The sequence below is a fragment of the Amia ocellicauda genome, chromosome 3, assembly GCF_036373705.1.
Source record: "Amia ocellicauda isolate fAmiCal2 chromosome 3, fAmiCal2.hap1, whole genome shotgun sequence".
Classification (NCBI taxonomy): domain Eukaryota; kingdom Metazoa; phylum Chordata; class Actinopteri; order Amiiformes; family Amiidae; genus Amia; species Amia ocellicauda.
Genome location: NC_089852.1, coordinates 45,903,941 through 45,925,203, shown reverse-complemented (window position 1 = coordinate 45,925,203; position 21,263 = coordinate 45,903,941). Strand labels below are relative to the sequence as shown.

General features: G+C 39.1%; 1 protein-coding gene across 1 annotated transcript; it reads right to left on the bottom strand.

The window, feature by feature from the left end:
• Window positions 1–9,147: 9,147 nt before the first annotated feature.
• LOC136747214 (olfactory receptor 5G26-like) lies at window positions 9,148–10,071 on the bottom strand. Its single transcript, XM_066700164.1, has one exon. The coding sequence runs from the start codon at window positions 10,069–10,071 to the stop codon at window positions 9,148–9,150; it is 924 nt and encodes a 307-aa protein (XP_066556261.1).
• Between the last annotated feature and the right edge of the window lie 11,192 nt (window positions 10,072–21,263).

Sequence of the window (21,263 nt, the reverse complement as noted above, 5' to 3'; positions counted from 1 at the left end):
GGCACTGGATTTCATTAGCTTTTCTGAGCCAATACTAATTTTCCATGAGCCATTTTCCATAAGTTGTTTCTAGGTCTCAGCATTAGCACCTTTCCAGGTGGTGAGGAGGGCTGGAGACTAGGGGTTGGAAAGATGGGCTTTGAGGACTTTGTGTTTTGAACCCAAGAGAGACTGAATTTGAGGAAAGCTGTTGTCCACTCAGTATCAAGGTCAGAGGCACTGTCAGGAGTGCATTCCTCCTCAATTGGAGCAATCCCCACTGACAGTCTCTGATGATAGTCTGTCAGAATGTCTGGAGACTCAAAAGCCCTGCAATTAAGTTTCTTTTGGGGTGGTTGCTTCTTGTGAGGTGGTCAGATCCTCAGGTTGAGTTTGGATCTGATAATCCCGTGGTTAGTCCAGCATTCAGCACCATACATGGCCTGAGTTATATGAGCAACAAGAGCAATCTGTATAGGAGGCCTTGTCAGTCCCACCACAGGTGTCCAGGAAAGTGTGGACATTCCAGGCAGCCAAGATCAACGTGTATTTTATTAGTGGGGGATGCCTCGACTGCTGTGGCTAACCACCCAGGTGTCAGGGAACAGGCAGTGTTTGGGTCACCTTTTCTAGACCCCTCCCCTGACCATGGGTGAGCAGTGCGGACCCTAAAGAGGGCTATTAAGACACATGGAAGCTGCTGAGAGAAGATGCTGTTCCCAGATCCCATCTTCACAATGACCATCATACCTGCACTGCCTCCATGCAGGAAACAAGTTGATCCAGTCACATCCTTGACCTGTCCCCGTCACTTTATTCCATTGCTGAAGGACTTATACTGTGGAAGCAGAAGCCTGCGCAATGAGTGGATTTAATGTGAAGTAGGGGGGGCATAATTCCTTTCTCCACAGAACATGGCCTTGTCCTCTGATATCTGGTGGCAAGAGAGGATTCAAAATGACCTTCAGGAAGACAGAGGCTGCATGGAGTTGCCAGAACTCGGTGTGTTTTGTGTGCCCCCAACACAGATTTGGAGTGCTTTTATTCTCAAACCTTTCCTTTGACCCTACCACCATGAGTGACCCTACCAGGAGCAAGGCTTCCGACAGCATGGCTTGCAGATTGATTGGAACATACAAGCTCTTCCACCACTGCAAGGTTGCAATGTGTATAGCAAGTAGCCATCAGCCTTGACTGGTTATTATTGGATTAAAAAGGTCTGGATGGAGTGCAGCCTGCTAGCAAAAACAGTGATCAGGTGATAAGTGCGCTTGTGTCAAGATGATCGAGGTTTAATGCAAACTGCACAAAACTTGCTCTCTCATGGCTGGTTACACAGATCACTTGATTAGCACTAGTCTTTGACTACTAACATGATTAGAGCTAATTTGAAAACCAGCCCTCAGCCTTGCAGAGTGGTACATTGCAAAACAGAACACTTTAAAGCTGTTTTCATATGCAATTCTAATTCTAACAGTCAAAATCAAATGATTCTCGTCTATGTTTAATTTCACATTCAACATATATTGTTATTTTCATGGTTTGAATCTGCCTTTGGCTTTATTTCACACTTTTCTCTTTTCTCCGAAAGCTGCTCTGACTTAAGCTGCTTTTAGTCACATTTGGCAATTCTGTTGTTCATTTATTGAGCATTTCCTGTCTGTAGTAACAGGTTATTAAATATAGTAGGCATGGGCAGATTACAGGTTTTACAGTTTACAGTGGCTTTCATACATTACAGATACCATTCATATCTCACTGCAAAGCGATTATACTAATTTACGGTACACATGGTATATGACCTTTCTGTGACAGGAGGACTACTGGTCCTGCATTACTTTCGAAACTTAACTGGATTATGACATATCGATATAATCCTATCTTGTGTTTATAATACTAACAGAATCTCCCATCTAACTCACAAACTGTGCATTTACTTTGGATATGATAAAAAACTAAAAACAGCGTAGTGTCTAAAGATGGATCCTTTTTTTAGATGTTGTAGAACACTGGTATGTGCTTTTGGTGTTAATATATACAACTTTTTCTCACACATTAGGGATCATGGCCCTGTAATATATGCAGACATCTCAAAAGTAATGTATAGGTACAGGTATTCGCTGCTTTGCTCAACCCGCTATGCACAGATTCGTAATAGTGCAAAGTGATTAAATTCATTTTAAAATTAAATGTTAAAAATCATTACAGTAAAACTCAAGCCTTGCATAACTGGCCCTCCCTTGAATACCATGTTGACAATTTTAGATTCTTTTAGATTCACTATTTTAGTTTACAAAAGAGAATGTTAAAAATAATATAATAATAAAGGCCTGCAGCACAGCATTCCTTTGAGCATACATACTTTTCACTAATCAGTGTCCCTTTCTTTTGTGGAAGAAACTCATCCTTCTATTGGGTTATTGTGTACCTTAATTTCACGCAGCATGGAGAGGAATAGTGCATCAAGTTTCTCTAACTTGATACAAAAAGACATACACTCACCTAAAGGATTATTAGGAACACCATACTAATACTGTGTTTGACCCCCTTTCGCCTTCAGAACTGCCTTAATTCTACGTGGCATTGATTCAACAAGGTGCTGAAAGCATTCTTTAGAAATGTTGGCCCATATTGATAGGATAGCATCTTGCAGTTGATGGAGATTTGCGGGATGCACATCCAGGGCACGAAGCTCCCGTTCCACCACATCCCAAAGATGCTCTATTGGGTTGAGATCTGGTGACTGTGGGGGCCAGTTTAGTACAGTGAACTCATTGTCATGTTCAAGAAACCAATTTGAAATGATTCGACCTTTGTGACATGGTGCATTATCCTGCTGGAAGTAGCCATCAGAGGATGGGTACATGGTGGTCATAAAGGGATGGACATGGTCAGAAACAATGCTCAGGTAGGTAGGCATTTAAACGATGCCCAATTGGCACTAAGGGGCCTAAAGTGTGCCAAGAAAACATCCCCCACACCATTACACCACCACCACCAGCCTGCACAGTGGTAACAAGGCATGATGGATCCATGTTCTCATTCTGTTTACGCCAAATTCTGACTCTACCATCTGAATGTCTCAACAGAAATCGAGACTCATCAGACCACATTGTAGCCTCTTTTTCCTATTTGTAGTGGAGATGAGTGGTACCCGGTGGGGTCTTCTGCTGTTGTAGCCCATCCGCCTCAAGGTTGTACGTGTTGTGGCTTCACAAATGCTTTGCTGCATAGCTCGGTTGTAACGAGTGGTTATTTCAGTCAAAGTTGCTCTTCTATCAGCTTGAATCAGTCGGCCCATTCTCCTCTGACCTCTAGCATCAACAAGGCATTTTCGCCCACAGGACTGCCGCATACTGGATGTTTTTCCCTTTTCACACCATTCTTTGTAAACCCTAGAAATGGTTGTGCGTGAAAATCCCAGTAACTGAGCAGATTGTGAAATACTCAGACCGGCCCGTCTGGCACCAACAACCATGCCACGCTCAAAATTGCTTAAATCACCTTTCTTTCCCATTCAGACATTCAGTTTGGAGTTCAGGAGATTGTCTTGACCAGGACCACACCCCTAAATGCATTGAAGCAACTGCCATGTGATTGGTTGGTTAGATAATTACATTAATGAGAAATTGAACAGGTGTTCCTAATAATCCTTTAGGTGAGTGTATGTATACACAAGAGAAGAAAAAATATAATAATTAAGTAATTTCTGTTTTTAAGCAAACTAAGCAGAAAATATTTCTTCAGTGAGGACAGTTCCCATGCTAATGCATAGATCATGGAAAATGAAATTAAATCACACAGTTTGACAACGTCTCCCCGACAAACATAATTCTTAGCATGAGTCCACTAATCTTGACATATCTTTTTTAAGTATACTAGCTGTGAAGCCTTGCAATAGAGAAATTCAAACCTTCCTTCTACACTTTCAAATAATTATACAGGTAATTATTTAATTTGAGCCAGAGTGCTGAGAATTGCAGCTAAAAACAATATTTCTCCTCCAAATCCCAGATGCGAGCTACAATATATATTTAATATAGCCCAGAGTAAGTAATACATGCAGGGCTTTGGAGCAGCAGGATTTTTCCTGGAGCTGGAGCAAGGAAAATCGTGTCTACTCCATGTTCCAACTTTAAAAAAAAGCTTCATGCTGAAAGCCTCAAACAAGATGGGAAAGTTGGAATTACAAATTTACTATAAAATCATTAAAATGTATCTACATGTCAACATGTTTCTGTGATATTTTCTTTGTTCAGAAAATGTATTTCATGCACTGTAAAATATTTGCTCCTTAACGATCTTGGCGGTCCATTTCTAATTTTGGGAAGATTAACGTTTTTGTTTGGGAAAGACGAATTGAACGAGATGTTTTAAGCACAGCGATTTATTCTCAAGACAAGAAGAACAATGATGTTAGTTTTACGTTCTGTTTGATTATTTTATATTTGATTTTTTAAAAGCCCTTCCCCTTTATAGCAGGTGGAAGGTTGTTGTCCTAAAGCTAAGGCCACACTAAACTATTGAACTGATTGAAGAAAAATAAAAATAAACAGGAAGAATAAACATGAATATTTGATTTTCATAAGTATTTATTGAAATACTTCAAATAACCCCGGTTATCTGAAAAAGGAAGCACTACCCAAGGGGGAGGGGTTTCAGCGCACTTCCATTGGAACCCAATCGAAATATCTCTATATCAAAGCTGTCAATGGCTCATGTGGATGTCACTCAAAACAGGTCCCTTCCTACTTCCTATTTGTATAAGACGTGATGTCTGCACAGGAACTTCCTCTTTTGCTGGGAGACTTGAACTCCCTAGCAATCTTGCAACCCTTGGGCAGTGCTTCCTTATTCCGATAACAGGTTGCATTCGCAACCTATCATTATCTCTCAAGTTGGAAGCACTGCCCAAGGGCAGGGATTACGCTATAACAGAACCGTCACAAGGGAGGAGGCAGTGAGCTGATTATGGAGCCTGCCCTGAGGCGTACAGCTAGGGGGCCTTGGAGCCACAGCTGGGCTGCCCAGGAGCGAGGACTGCTGTCACGTTCTTTCTGGGAACTGTCTACAACAAGCATATAAAAAGCGGGACTTCAAAGGTCAACTCTTGCGCTCTCCACTTACACAGTAGCAAAGGCCGATTGCTCTACTAGCGCAGCTAGGAGTGAGGCCACAGATCTACTCATATCATACACAGCGCAGGACAAGCAGAGCAACTCTTGCGCCCCCTGCACTACCCACAGGAGAGGGGCCACAGACCCACTGTAATTCAACATAATATACAGCTGTCTAGTCAGACACTGGAGTAGCCACAGCTGAGCACAACAATAAATCAGACAGCAGGAACATTCATGCCGCCTCCGCTCAGCACAGGAGCAATTTCACTCAACTGAACAGTACCAGGTGTCCAGGCACCGGGGTCCCAGTGGACTCGTAGGCCATGGTAATAGTGTCCACAATCCAACATGAGAAGCGCTGCTTTGAAAGCGCCTGGTCCTGTGTCCGCACTCCATAAGACATGAGCAGTTAGTTTGAGTGTCTATTATCCTTAGTGCGTTCCAAAAAGCACCTGAGGGCCCGCACAGGGCAGAGCAGGTGAAGCCAACTCTCTTGCTCTGAAGAGAAGGGAGGAGGATGAAAGCTATCAACTCAATAGGCCTGTTTACATTAAAAAGGAGACAGCACTTTTGGGAGGAATGCAGGGTTAGGCCATAGCGTGACCGTGGAGCCATCTCCCGCAAAACGGACACAAGATGGGTGTACGGACAGGACGTGTTACTCGCTCACGTGTTTTGCAGAGCTGATTGCCAGCACAAACGTAATCTTTAGTGACAACTAACTTCAGCTCAGCTGAATTCAGTGGCACAAATGGGTCTTGGGAAAGTGCATCCAGCACCACATCAAGCACCATGTGGGCAGTGAAGGGGTGAGAGGAGGCCGTAGCTGTTGAGCTCCCTTCAGAAACTGCAGTTACTTACCCAGGAGTAAGGACATCAGTCACACTCTATTGGGAACAGTAATGCAGACAGGGGAGGGCAAATAGCACCTCAACCCTCACCTTCAACAATACTAAGACCATATACGGACCGGGGTTGACAGGAGATCTGCTCGTGTACCCTCTGCTGAACACAGGAGCACTCATCTTCTGCCAACTAGCGGCTAGGGGTGGGGCGATAGCAGCTCTACTCTGCAAAGTATACAAAGTGGAGCAACAAGACAGCTCTTGTGCCTTCACTTAACACAGGAGCAGTCACCTCCTGCTCAACTAGCACAGGTAGGAGAGGAGTAACGACAAGCTATACAGTGACAGCAAAGCTAAATAAGGAAGCAGGGCAACAGGAGCCGAGCTTATGCACCCTCACTTATCACAGGAGCAGCTCCCTCTGGCCTGGCACATAAAGGAGTGGGCAACAGCAAGCTCTACTGTGTTGTGGCCAAGAAGCATACACAAAACAGGTCATGGGGAGACCAGCTCCATGAACTGTATACAACAGGTTAGCAGAGTAACACACATGCATACCCGTGACAACATATGCAGCGGGCTGCACAGGTCCAGCCTGGGTGGCCTCTACGGAAACAGCACTGACTATACACAAGGGTGGCCTAACAAGGAAGGCCCTATGTAGTTGTGTAAATGAACACCTTCTGGGAACCCGTAGGCTTAACCACACCGTGTGTGCTGGGTTTCCTGGGACACAGGGTGACGCGGGGTCCGGGGTCCGAGGGGCTGAGGGTAGTAGCCCACCAGCCGAAGTGTAGCCTAGAATATCAATATATACAATGCGATGATCATGGGATGGATATAGCCTAGTAGTAGTATTAGAGGGCTTTATTATCCCCTAGGTGCAATATGATTTACAGCTGAAGCAAAAGCCACCCAGAATAGCCTACACTTTATACAGTACTCTAGACCGTTACAAGTCTGAAAGATCATTCAGCTCCACACCAATGATCTATCTTCCTCCTTTGTCTAACAGCATTATTAAGCCTGTTCTTGCATTGCTTTTGACTGTTGCTCATCTCCAGATCTCACAGCAGAATATATAGCCTATTGCCCTCACTTCCCCAGTCATGTCTTCATCCACATCTTCTTTTCACTACGCTTTTTACTTTGTCCTCAGAGATGAACGCAAACAGCAACAGCAGCAAGCTTGTGGTCACTTTCCGCACAGATCTGCAGAATTCCACCGATCCCATTGGTGGAGCAGCGCAGAACTGCGCTACATGAACCTGACCTGTAAATGTCCAAGTCCATGTTTGTTTACTTTTTCACTGGATAAATCACACATTTTTCCACAAGATTTCGGGAGTTTTGAGGCTGTGTCAAAAGATTTCAGATCAGTTGTTAAGTGTGTGATCCCCTGAACTTAAACGATTGTGTAGTCTACATACATTTTCCACAATGATAAAAGATATAGAAATCTGTTTTTTAATGCTTCAGTGTTTTATTTACTCTTTTTTAGACTTTTGTGTAAATAACTTTTTAACAAAACATAAATCTGTTCAAGCATTTAAACATGAAAACATAGAAAATAATACAATAAAGATGTCTGGCAATTCAGGTGACTCAAGCATGTGACTTTAACTCTCTGGTAACCTAGTTTTGGTCAATAAAAAGTAAGGACACTGTAAAATGAGGTGAATGTCAGCAGATAAAGAATTGGGTTAAAATTTAATTATTTGGATATACAGTACTTAAAAGTATCAAGTGAAAATAGACTTTTCTTCTTTTGCAAGTGGTTTACAAGAGATGTGCCCTGAGATTATAGAATCACTTCTTTAACTGAATGAAGAGCCCCAAAAAGAATCAAAAGTCTAAGAAGTACAGATAAAAATATATTTATTTAACAAGCTCAGCAGAATCACATGCGAGGGGCAACCCCGCAGTGAAACTTAAAAACTTTACATTTTTAAGAAATGAATACAGTTTTAAAGGGAAAATTACGTAGGTACTGTGACTGTTTATCCAATCAAAAGCTTTAAAAGGTGTAAGTTCTGCAAAGTTTGTAGGCTGTTCTTCTGGAGAGAGGGGTGTGGGGGGGTCATCATGGAAGCAGGTGTCCTCCTGTTACAGCATACAAATTGCCCAATTTCACGTTTTTCTATACCAGTTTTCTTTAACGATGGCCAATGAGGTAATCAATCACTATAATGTAACATCTTCAGCCTTGAGAGAAGAACAGGAAATCCACAAACAGACACTAAGCAAACTGACAGAAACCTGTGGGCTGTACATCCATGGGTTGTTCTCTTATCATAGAAAAACAGAAGTGAAAGCGGACAGAGGAACTTCTAGAGGATGTACCCTTAACAACCGCCTTGTAGGCTTTTGCTAGCTTGATGAATCCAATTTGCTAGGTCTGTATACATGCTATTATTTGTTATGCTAATATTAATATAAAACCTTATTCAGTTAGTATAAAACACTTATACCGGTTCTTCACTGAGAAAGTGGGAATTAAAATTAATTTAAAACAGTGTATTTATGTACTGATAGCTGATGTGAGAACCAATTTTAATTCATAACCACCAACACACCTATGAAGTTACATATTGTGTTAATTTGAAGTCTTGCCTTCTCTTGTGATTTAGCATTTCCATGCATTTCTTCATAGTTTAGTTCTGTGTTACTGACCTTTTGCCTTCTCTCTATGAACACTTTAGTTTGGATTTCCCAGTTTGTACTGTTTGCCTGATCCCACAACCCCACACCTGTATTAACGACCTTGATTCCTGTCTCTGTCTACGTTACCCAGTTAACTAGCCCTAGACCTCTTACATGTCTGACTTTCCTTTCTTGCCCAGCACCTGGGTTCACATCCCTGACCTCAGAGAACATTACATCATGCTAAGTAATCAGTGAACTTCACTAAATCATGACACAGTCCTTTGAAGTATTTTATGTCTTGACCTGAATAAGGTTTTATGAATTAAAGCAAGTTTGCCCATTTTGAAAATCATGCTATGTATTTCTAATTAGAAACAAATATTGATGTAAAACATATTTTATTATTATTATTTATTTCTTAGCAGATGCCCTTGTCCAGGGCGACTTACAAAATATTTTAAATGTATTAATTAACTATTAATTTTAAGGGGGTGTCTAAAATAAAAACCTGTCCACACTTAATTACAGATGCCATGCTATTCTTGGGGAGCAACAGCCTAGAATATTCTGAAAAGCTGACTTCTAATTTCCTTTGTTCTGAAGCAGTACACAAAAGGATTCACCAAGCAGGGGCCCAGAGAAGAGAAAATAGTTAATACATTTCGTTCTGTGAGGGTCAACACCAAACCTGTACGTGTCACAATAATACTGACAAATGGAGGAACAAAAACGGAAGCAACTACTATTAAGTGGTTTGAACAAGTGCTGTACATCTTTTTCCTGTCTTTTGTGGAGGCAATTTTAAGCACGGTGAAGATTATCATAAGGTAGGATGTAAAAATCAAAGCAAACGAACCAAATAAAGTGAAAAAGGCAAGAACAGTAGATATCACAAAGTATTCATCAGGATTAACACAAGTTGCAAGAACAACAGCACCATAGTCACAAAATGCAAATGAAAGAGTCGTTCGGCAGTAAGGAAGTCTATCAGCAATTCCTGTAAGACCTGCAATAATTGCAAAACCCAGCACCCATGATGCTACTGTTAATAGCACTATACGAGTCTTTGTGAGGATACTGTGATATCTCAAAGGATTGGAGATTGCAACCAACCGATCATAGGCCATCAAGCTAAGAGTAAACTTCTCCATTGCAAAAGCTAAGTTGTAAAGAGTCATCTGAGTAATACAGGACCTGTAAGAGATTGCAGTGATGTCAGCTAATAGCACCAGGATCATTGTTGGGCTGACACTGGAGCTGTTGATGATGTCTACAACAGAGAGACTGCAAATGAAGAAGTACATCGGGGTGTGCAGACGCTTGTCCCTTGCAATGATGTAGATGTTTGCGCTGCTGCCCAATAAAATCAGTAAATAAATGATCAAAATGATGCATCCGACTGCCTTTGGATTCTGAGTCTCTTTGAAACCAGTGATGTAAAATTCTGTTATGGCTTCAGCTGTAAGGTTTGTAAATGGCATGATCCACAATTACAGTAGTCTCAGATTCTGTAAGAAAAAGAGCAGTTTAAACATGATAGAGATGGAAATTAAGTTAACAGTATGTAAATATGAAAAATTCATGAAAAATACAGTTCATGTAAATATAATAACATGCTCATGCAAACATAAATTAATGTTACATAGAATGCATAGTATATTAATATCAATATATAGGTTTCACTGTGCCATTTTTAAGGAAATGATATGATGTTCTTTAGTGTCTGAACAGTTTTTCATTATAAAGTAACATTTTAAAATCCCTTTATTTTTCATTTAGCTCATGAAATTATTAGATAGAGAAAACCATTTGTACCACATGTAACTGAAATAATGGTGCTCAGTCGTCTTGCTTAAGATTAATGTAGCTACTTACCTGTCATTCTTGTATTCTGGCATGGTGCATATGAGAGCTGAGAAGTATTTATTGTGAGATTGGTCAACAATATAGCATGCTGTATACACAAGAGATCTCATTATAAGATAATGAACCACTATTCATTTGCAGTACATATAATACATATAGGAATATCATAATTATATTTGATACTTTGGTTTTAGAATGTGAGCATGACATCAAAATCTATAGAGGCTCGCCATACATCTGAATGTGCTTAATACAATTTTGTAAACTAAATGTTATTGCATGGATTTCTGAACCTTCACACTCAAAAACAAAGACAAAGGATAATTTAAAGTCTCTCAATACTTGTTGTTTGAAACATCCCCCAGGCTGCTGGCACTCCCACCCCATCTATCCAGCGCACTGTCAGCCCTCAGAGGTCAGCTGAGAACACTCTGCCTGCTGTCTGCCCCACGTTTCATGGTCTTGGGACCATAGTGTCAGTCTCAGTGCATTCATTTTACAGTTAGTTTGTATCCAGCTGCTGTATGTGGCTTGACCTCAGTTGGATTCAAAACCACCAATATTTGAGCCACACAGCCCCAAACAAGTGGCAATCCCACTGCAGAATAAGGATGCTCTCAAGAAACTAATATATATTTATTATTGCATTTCATGGTTTTCATGGGCATCCACTGCTGTTGTTAGTTTGTATCCAGCTGCCTATGTGTGGTGTATGTGGCATATCATGGTATTCCCCTGTACAACTACAGCAACATCACAGTGAACCCACATTAAAAGTGCAAGAATCTTAAAGAAAGGGTCAGTCAATAGCAGAGGGGGAAGTCACACATATGCAAGTCACAATTAAGTTTCAAGTCTTAACATCCAAATCTCAAGTCAAGTCTTAACAGTATGGTGTAGTGTACAGAGTCAAGCAAGACAAGTCAAGTCGGTGCCCTGAATCAAGCAAGTCGAATCTCTGAAAAGATTCTGGAAAGTCAAGTCAGCTCATACATTTTTCACAGACAAATGGGCATATGTAATGAAAGTTTTTTTTTAGAACATACTGCCTAAACTAAATTCCAAAGGCCAGAGAGACGCCTATTACTGTTTTATATTTCCATAATCTAACTTTGCAGTAGCTATAGACACCCAGTGAAACCCCCAAGATCATATTGTGAAAATGTGCTAGCTAGAATGACAAACAATCCAAACTCTACCTGAGAAAAACACAGCTGATTACTTTAAATTTGTTTATTGGTGACATTATCTAGCTTTATGTGGGTGGTTGAAAAATTACTCTATTATCTATATATAAAGTGAGCTTATTAGCTAACTAGTGCACTATGAAATCCATTTTATTATTTTGAATTTTCTGATTTAATTTTTTCCTGATTTCCGTTTTAAAAATCAGTAAAGTGTGTTTGATACATTGACAGCAACAATGAAGCTAGGAATGCAATAACATTGGACCAAAGAAACCCTTTATAAACCATTTAAATCAAAGTGCTTTCAGAAACAAATGGTACAAATTAATAGAAACCAATTAAACATTATAAATAAAAAAGCATAGGGGGATAATTAATGCCAGTGTAAAAATAATCTCCAAACACTTTGGAGAAAACATGCAGAATGGTCCACAGTTATGTTATTTTATTTTGTCTATTGCTGGAATAAATCCCCACTATGATACATAATTGTGAGTTGTTTCCCACTCTCTGTCAGTGATTCCCTCTTCTCCGTCCACGTCGCCGCGAATGGCTTCAAGAACCAGCCCTTCAAGAGCTGTAACTAGAGTCCAGACTGCTGTAGATGCTCAAACACTGCTTCTAAATGCTGCAAGTGAGTCGCACAATCAGGTGAATACACAATAACATCGTCCAAGTAGAGTCATCAACCTGGTCACACAGGCAACACTGCATCAGCCTTTGGAAAGTTGTGGGCATGTTACAGACCAAATGGCATGCGGTCAAACTCGTATAGTCCTAAAGGTGTCATGAATGCAGTTTATTCCACAGATCTAAAGTTGAATACCACTTTGCCTGCATCCAGGTGGTCAATGAATGCTTCTGCTATGCAAGGGTAGCGGATACACATTTTTGTGGGTAATGGCATTCAGTTTACGATAATGCACGCAGAAGCGCCAACTGCCATCCTTCTTTTTCAGTAACATAATTGGGGCTGCCCATGGGCTAGAGCTTTCCCACATGACTCCCTTGTCCAGATGTCCACCAACAACACCCATAACTCTTGAAATAAGTTAGGAGGAACCAGACGGTAGCACTGGCTGACAGAACTCTGGCTTTTTCCTTTCCTCAAAGCATGATTAAAAGCAAGAGTAAATTACCACAGAAGTCTGATTTAAATTATCTGATTAACTGAATCAGGCTGATTAACCTGAATTAGTTAAGTAAAATACAAGGAACGGGGCCTTGAAGAAAAAATTCCAACTTCCCCTTCACAACAGGTGACAGGTTGTTGTCCTGGTGAGGCAGCTCGGGACATTGTTTCACAACATGTTTCAGCTTGTAAACACACAGACTGTAACAGTGTAGCAGGCAACACACACTACCTAGACAGCAAACAAAGCTGACCCAATGTTGGTTTATGGTTGGCTTGGTTAGCAAGTGGTCGGTTGGCACACTAACCATTGGGCAAATTTGGCCCAACAATTTGAATCTCAAGAAATATAAAATAAAAAAATGAATGTATGTGGAAAGAGAGAGAAAATAAAATTAATGTGCTACCCTTTATTTCTTAAAGCTGACTTATGTGATGTACCCAGTAAATCTGTATTACTTAGGGTCAGTATTGTTCATGAAGAAGAAAAAAGGACAGTTTTTATGTTTATGCTTTTGGTTGATCTTATTAGTTGTTTAATATAAACATGAGCGCAAGTACCTCAGGTTGAAGAGTTTGCTGAAGATGCTTGCGCTAATCTGAAGGAGGTAAAGATTAATAAATAAATTGTATAGTTTAGCTTGCGTGTTCGTTTTTAGCCTAGAAGAAGACTTACACCATTGGATTTCAAGGTAAGATTTATGTGTTGAAACATGTTTGCCAGTTATTTGAATGTATTTAAACAAAAGAAGAAATCTTAAAACCTCAGTTTTTTTTGTGTTTCTCCATAAATATAAGTTTTAAATTTGCTTTGCAACCATTACTGCCTATGCAAGGTGTCTCTGTAACCATTACAAAGCCCAGATTAGTTTGTATCAGTTCCGAATATGAAACTGCAGACAAACCCGTCCATGAGCTCCATTACTTAATCATTACAGTAATAAAGTAATTCATTAGTGTTATTGTTTTTGCCTAAAATGCTTAAACGCTTGTAGACAATTTAATTAAGGTTTCAATTAAACAAGCGAGCGCTCGGATTGAAACCCAGCAGACACGGGTGTCGCCAAGACAAGGATTAAGATCATGGTGGTAAACCAATCATAGCTTACATGATAGGGTGGATTGTTATAATAATAAGTATTAATAATTAAAATATAACTTGTATTTAATATAACCATTTGTACTGTACTATAGTAAAACCTTTTATGAAGTAAAGTTTGTGCCACTGTTATGAGGAGCAGTTCAATTAATGGAAATCCAGATTTTGTTTCGCCAAAAATCACACTCTGAATGCTAATTTAGCTAAAGAAATATTGACAACATGATGCCCTATAAGAATTTACTACAGGAAAAGCAGGCTTTGAATTCTACCGCCTGGTGTACTGGTCACCAGCATCACACCCACAACCCCCAGTAGGGCAGCATATCTCTTCGCCCATCAATCCCAACTACTGCAAGATTTACATTGTAACTAAAAACGCTGTAACAGTGCTCTCTGTTGTAACAAACAAAAGGCTATTGTAAAGTAACGTAGAGGAACAATTTCACATTCTTGTTCATTTTTCTAAATTAATTTTCTAAAAATGTATGCTATTGATTAATTATCCATTAATATTGGTATGATTGCTATGATGGCCTATATGCCCTTCAGTTTCAGGTAGCCTAACTATATTTAATTGGGTGGCCTTTACACTTATAAATGTAACTGTGATTAGTCTCTTGCTGATATTGAATGATCTCAATGAAAATAAATTGTGCATCTACACTGTTTTCTTTTCTGTTGCTCTAAACAAACATTGTCAAAATCTATTTTATGCACATTTCAATGGTTTCAGGGTGCATCTGCACATAGAGGCAACAACGGTAATTCACTCTCTTCACATTTTATTCCGCGGCTGCCTCCACACAAGTTAAAAATATTCACCAGATACATTTATTTTTCTAATACAAAATTGAAATGGTATTTGACGTAATTAAAAATACAGAAATACAAATATGTAATGGTATTTGACACAGGTCTGGTGTGTGTAAGCATGGGTAATGAATAAAGAAGTGTGAATCAACATAACTCAGTTTAATGGGGTTTTACTTAAACAGGAACAGGGTATTTATATACAATCCTCGTCTCATTTCTTGCTACAGTGCAGCTTTCCACTATTTTGCTATCCCCTCTGCTTCTACAACCTGACAGGAACCCCTCCCCAGATATTGATATGTGTAGCCTATTAAACAGAGACTGCCACTTTTGCTTTACATAAAATATACAAGCAAAATAAATGTATGTTGATGCTATACATTATTCTAAAATAAATAACCTGCTATACATATGTAATAACTATGTAATGACTGGAGGTTTTGCTACTAATTGATAGAACCGCGATTTGAGAGACCTAAATGCTGAATACAGAAGGCAGGAGGACACTTTGATATAGAACTTTTCATATGCCGATGAGCTCAGGAATCTGATAACTTTGGGGGAGAGGTCTTCTTTAGATCAGAGCTTCAGCTAAGGCTCTGAATGATGTTATCAAAATACACCCCCATTATTTTTAAATGTTCTTGGTATGGGTTATTCATTTTTTATGTATGTATTTATTTATTTTTTAATATTGGTTTTCTTGCTGGACCCAGCATTTTTAAATGAGAATTATGACCAAATGCCAACTTTGGACCAACCATACATTTTCCACAATTATAAAAATATATAAGAACATATAAACCTATTTTTTAAAGCTTCAGTGTTTTATGTACTCTTTTAAAAACTTTTGTATCAATAACTGTTTAACAAAACCGAAACATAAACATCTGTTTAACCATTCAAATATGAAAAAGTAGAAAATAGTACAATAAAGATCTCTGTGGCAATCCAGGTGACTCCAGCATGTCAACTCCCTGGCATTACGTTTTGGCCAATCAAATGTAAAGACATTTCAGATAACAAATTGCTGTAAAATGAGGTGAAATTTGGCAGATAAAAAAATTGGTTAAAATTAAATAGTTTGGAGATACTTAAAAAAATGTAAAGTGAAAATACTTTCCTTCTTATGCAAGTGGTTTTACGAGAGATGTGCACTGAGATTATAGAATCACTTCTTGAATGGAGAAAGTGAGAATTACAATAAAACTGGACTTCATATATGGGAGAGTATATATATATATATATATATATATATATATATATATATATATATACATTAAAGGGTGTACCTATACTTTCTAAATATGTCCTGAATGTTTCATTCACATCCATTGCTTATAAGATGGGAAAAAGCTAATTTGTTGTTTGACAAAATCTGATTCCTCTACCCGGAAGAGCGAGAGTGAGTGATGTCACATCAGGACATTCACTGACATTCAATGGCAGATGACAGTGAAAGCGATGCTACTGGTTTTGGTTTTGTGTGAAAGTTTTGATGTGGACGACAATTCACCCCCACAGTCCCCGACATCAAAGCAGGAGAGCAGGATAACATATATAGATTTTATTTTATTTTATTGGATTTTATTAATATGCAGTGGGGTGCTATTGTAATCCCAGGACACTTTGAGACAGACTTTGAAAATGTAACCAGATAATTAGCTCCTACACCTCCACTCAAATTAATAATAGTGCTTAAGTACCATGCATGGAAAAAATGTATAATTAAAATAATAATAATGGATACAATATATTGTAGCGACCCGGCAAATTGACTGTTAATGGGAGACACAGGGAGCTGAGTGTGTATGAGTGTGTACTGTCTGTGTAGTGGGGGGTGGGGCAGTTTGTAGTGTGCGTGCTGCGTGTTGTGTTCCTGTGGTGCGGGTGTTTGTGTTACAGCGGGTTAGTTCCGGGGTTAAGGGTTAACCCTGCGAGGGAACACGGGAGGTGCCAGTCACGGGGCCATAGGGCATAAACAGGGGTGCCCGGTTCCCATGCGAGTGAGTAGATTAGTGTTAGAGCTGTGTGGGAGTTGTACAGCGTTCAGTGTTGAGAGCTGTCACTCCAACCTGAGATTAACTGTTCTTAATAAAGTTCCTGTTGTTCGAATCCTGTGTCCCCTCCATTATTTGCTGCGACGAAGAAGAAATCCTGAGTCGTTACAATATTTACATTTTAGCTTTCATGTATTACATTATTATTAATTATAATAATATTTCCTTTGTTCATATGGAGACACTAATACGTTAAAGTCAACCAGTTAAAGTTGCTTTCTGGTTGTTAATACTGTATTAAATTGCTATGATGTGCAATTACTCTCAAAATCAGGCAGGATTTTGAAAAGATCATCAGAATGACTCATTCAGCAACCAGATTAATTTAAGCAAAGGTGTATGTTTAATTTCTTTCCAATTTAGCAGCTAAATTTTAAACCCTGTTCTGTGTTAAAATGTCCTGGGATAGTGGGGCCAGGTAGCAACCCTACAGAGCAGCATATCACAGAAATAGCAAAATAGCTAGTCTCTCGTTTCTTCACTGTAAGTGTATTAAGTCCTTAATAATGCAGAGATGCTGTTGTTACCTACCTGGAAGCAACCATATATTTACAATGGTATCTCTCCCTTGGGTGCAATATATATGTTTTTGGTAACAGGTTTTCATTAGCGCTAATGTAGAGATGGTGAACTTGTCCTGGTGTGATGTCGTGCATAAATTAGCCGCAGCTTCGAGTGAGCTGGACTTTTTTTTTTATACACTTAGCGTTAAAGCCTGCACACAAAGACTACACATATAGTTGTTTTGACCTACCAGCTATAAAAGTGAATTCTGAAAAAAGTCAAAAATGATGATACCCCACCTTTAATGGAGGGGGAAATTGGAGCAGCTTCATGACTTCAGCTCCGGCTCCAGCACTGCCAGTTCCAGCTCTGCTTTGGACCGGAGCTGGTGCTCAGCCAACACTATATCCGAGACCAGTATTGATTTGGGGAAATGTTGCAAATCTCACACATAGCTTATTCAGTATGACTAGCAACATATATTTGTATTAGGATATTATGGCACTCTTCAGCACATTCTTCCTAAGGACATGTTGACCTCACTAATTGTCACTGTTTGTACTGCAACTGTTTTTTTTTAGTTTCAAGACTATGACATGTCTCTGTGGGGTGAATGCCAGCTTTATGAGAACTACAATGAATTCAGTTTTTCAGTTTGACTCTTAAAAGCATTTCCCCCAAATGAGAATTAATTTAAACATTTTTTAAATTTAGATCTGCAGTAAGAGCTGATGCCGTTTTGTTTTTCATCCATACCCCCTTTTATGGATTTGTCTAAAATATAAACCTGTCCACACTGAATGACAGACACCATGCTATTGTTTGGGTTCCACAGCCTTGAATATTCTGAAAAGCTGACTTCTTATTTCCTTTGTTCTGAAGCAGTACACAAAAGGATTCACCAAGCAGGGGCCCAGAGAAGAGAAAATAATTAATACATTACGTTCTGTGAGGCTCAACACCAAACCTATGCGTGGGAGAATACTAATGACAAATGGAGGGACAAAAACTGAAACAACTACTATTAAGTGGTTTAAACAAGTGCTGTACATCTTTTTCCTGTCTTCTGAGGGGGCAATTTTAAGCACGGTGAAGATTATCATAAGGTAGGATATAAAAATCAAAGCAAAGGAACCAAATAAAATGAAGAAAGCAAGAACAGTTAATACAGCAAAATATTCATCAGGATTGACACAAGCCGCCCTAACCATAGCTCCATAGTCACAAAACGCAAATGAAAGGGTCGTTCGGCAGTAAGGAAGTCTGTCAACTATTCCTGTAAGAACTGCAATAATGGCAAAACCCAGCACCCACGATGTCACTGTTAATAGCACTATACGAGTCTTTGTGAGGATACTGTGATATCTCAAAGGATTGGAGATTGCAACCAAACGATCATAGGCCATCAAGCTAATAGTAAACTTCTCCATTACAAAAGCTAAGTGGTACACAGTCATCTGAGTAATACAGGACCTGTAAGAGATTGCAGTGATGTCAGCTAATAGCACCAGGATCATTGTTGGGCTGTTGCTGGAGCTGTTGATGATGTCTACAACAGAGAGACTGCAAATGAAGAAGTACATTGGGGTGTGCAGACGCTTGTCCCTTGCGATGATGTAGATGTTTGCACTGCTGCCCAATAAAATCAGTAAATAAATTATCAAAATGATGCATCCGACTGCCTTTGGATGCTGAGTCTCACTGAAACCAGTTATATAAAATTCTGTTATGGCTTCAGCTGTAAGGTTTGTAAATGGCATGATCCACAATTACTGTAGTCTCCGATTCTGTAAGAAAAAGAGCAGTGTAAACATGACAGATATGGAAAAGAAAAGAATACGGTATTTCTGTCACACTACAACCCTACAATGTACCTCAGTGGACTGTGTATATTATTCTGTGAAACATTTTTAAAAAAGTCTTATAATATACAGTTAATGTAAATATAATAACATGTTCATGAATTACCTTAAACATACATTTAAGGTACATAGAATGCATAGTATATTAATATAAATATATAGGTTTCACTGTGCCAATTTATAAAAAAAAAATAATGTGGTTTAGTTTCTGAACAATTTGTCTTTAACATTTTTAAAATCAATTTCTTTTTCATACTACTTATTAAATTATTATATAGAGATTGACTATGAATACCATTTGTACCACATGTGACTGAAGTAGTGTTGCTCAGTTTTCTTAAGATTAATGTAGCTACTTACATGTCTTTTTTGTATTCTGGCTTCGTGGATATGAGAGCCGAGAAGTATTTATTGTGAGATTGGTCACCAATGTAGCATGCTGTATACACAAGAGTACTCATTATAAGTAACTGTACTTTTGACCTCTGAGACTTTGTTTTTAGAATGTGAGCATGACATCAAAATCTATAGAGGATTATCATCCAAATATTGTGAAAGAGTGACAGTGAAGTCAAAATTAAGTTGTAATTATAAATCTCTTAACTTCCATGAATCCTCTGGAAGGAACATGTGCTGGGAATTCCTCTCTTCTGTTAGCAACCCCACATCTGATCATCTCCCTTATACTGTCTCCCTCAAGTCTTCTATATTCATTCTGCACATACATCTGCACGTGCTTAATATAATTTTGCAAACTAAATATTATTACATGGAATTGTGAATCTTCACATTCAATAACAAGACAAAGGTTCATTTAAAGTCTCTCAATACTTGTTGATTGAAACGTCCTCCAGGCTGCTGGCACTCCCAGGCCACCCTGTCCATTCAGCGCACTCTCAGCCCTCAGAGGCCAGCAGTTCTCTTTGCCCCACGGTTCATGGTCTTGGGGGCCATAGTGTCAGTCTCTGTGTATTTGCTGTGCAGTTGTTAGTTTGTATGCAGCTGCTGTGTGTGGCTTGACCTAAGTTGGATTGAAATCCCCCCACTGCCTGAGCCACATAGTTCCAAACAAGTGACGAGTGATGTTGGTAATTGTACCTTAGCAGTAAACTGCACCACGAGTACACCATGGTGTACACTTACACTAGTAAGCATGCTTTAGAAATATTTATTATTGCATTTCATGGTTTTCATGGGCATCCATTGCTGTTGTTAGTTTGTATCCAGCTGCCTATGTGTGGTGTGTGTGGCATAACATGGTATTCCCCTGTAGAACTACATCAACATCACAGTAAACCCACATTAAAAGTGCAAGAATCTGAAAGAAACGGTCAGTTGTTAGCAGAGTTGGGTGTTAGGCCCACATATGCAAGTCACAATTAAGTCTCAAGTCTTCACATCCAAGTCTCAAATCAAGTCTGAAGTAACAGTGTACAGAATCAAGCAAGACAATTCAAGTTGAGTCTCTGAAAATATTCAAGCAAGTCAAATTACAGCTCTGTACTTGAAACTTAACTAATTTTCCACAGACAAATGGTCATATGCAACAAAAGTGTTTTTTTTTCCCAAGACGAGTCAAGTCAGTGCCCTGAATCAATCGAGTCTTCTTAAAGATTCAGTCAAGTTACATTTTCCACAGATAAATGGGAACTTAATCAGAAGAACATACTTGCCTAAACTATATTTGAGAGGCCAAAGAGAGGCCTATTACGGTTTTATAATCCCATAATGTAACTTCACAGTAGCAGACCCCCCAGTGAAACCCCCCAGACCATACAGTTTAATAGAAACCAACAGAACATTCTAAATGAAAAAGGATATGGGGATAATAGGGATAGTTAATAATGTTGATATTTAATTGTATCCATCTCTAGCAGAAATCCTACCCATTGATTCCCTCTTATCCATCAGCAGTCTTGTTTTTGCAGTTCTTCACCACGTCGGCAATAATAGCTTCAAGAAACACATTTAATGGGAGAGCATGAAAAACTATTATTGCACCTCAGCCACCATACATGAACACAATTTGACAAAAAAATAAATATTTATTTTGATTATTTTTTAAAGTATATGAAATATACTGATGAATGGATTTTAAATGTTTAGCTTAGCACTGAGTGCAATTTCTACATTGTATGCATCATCGT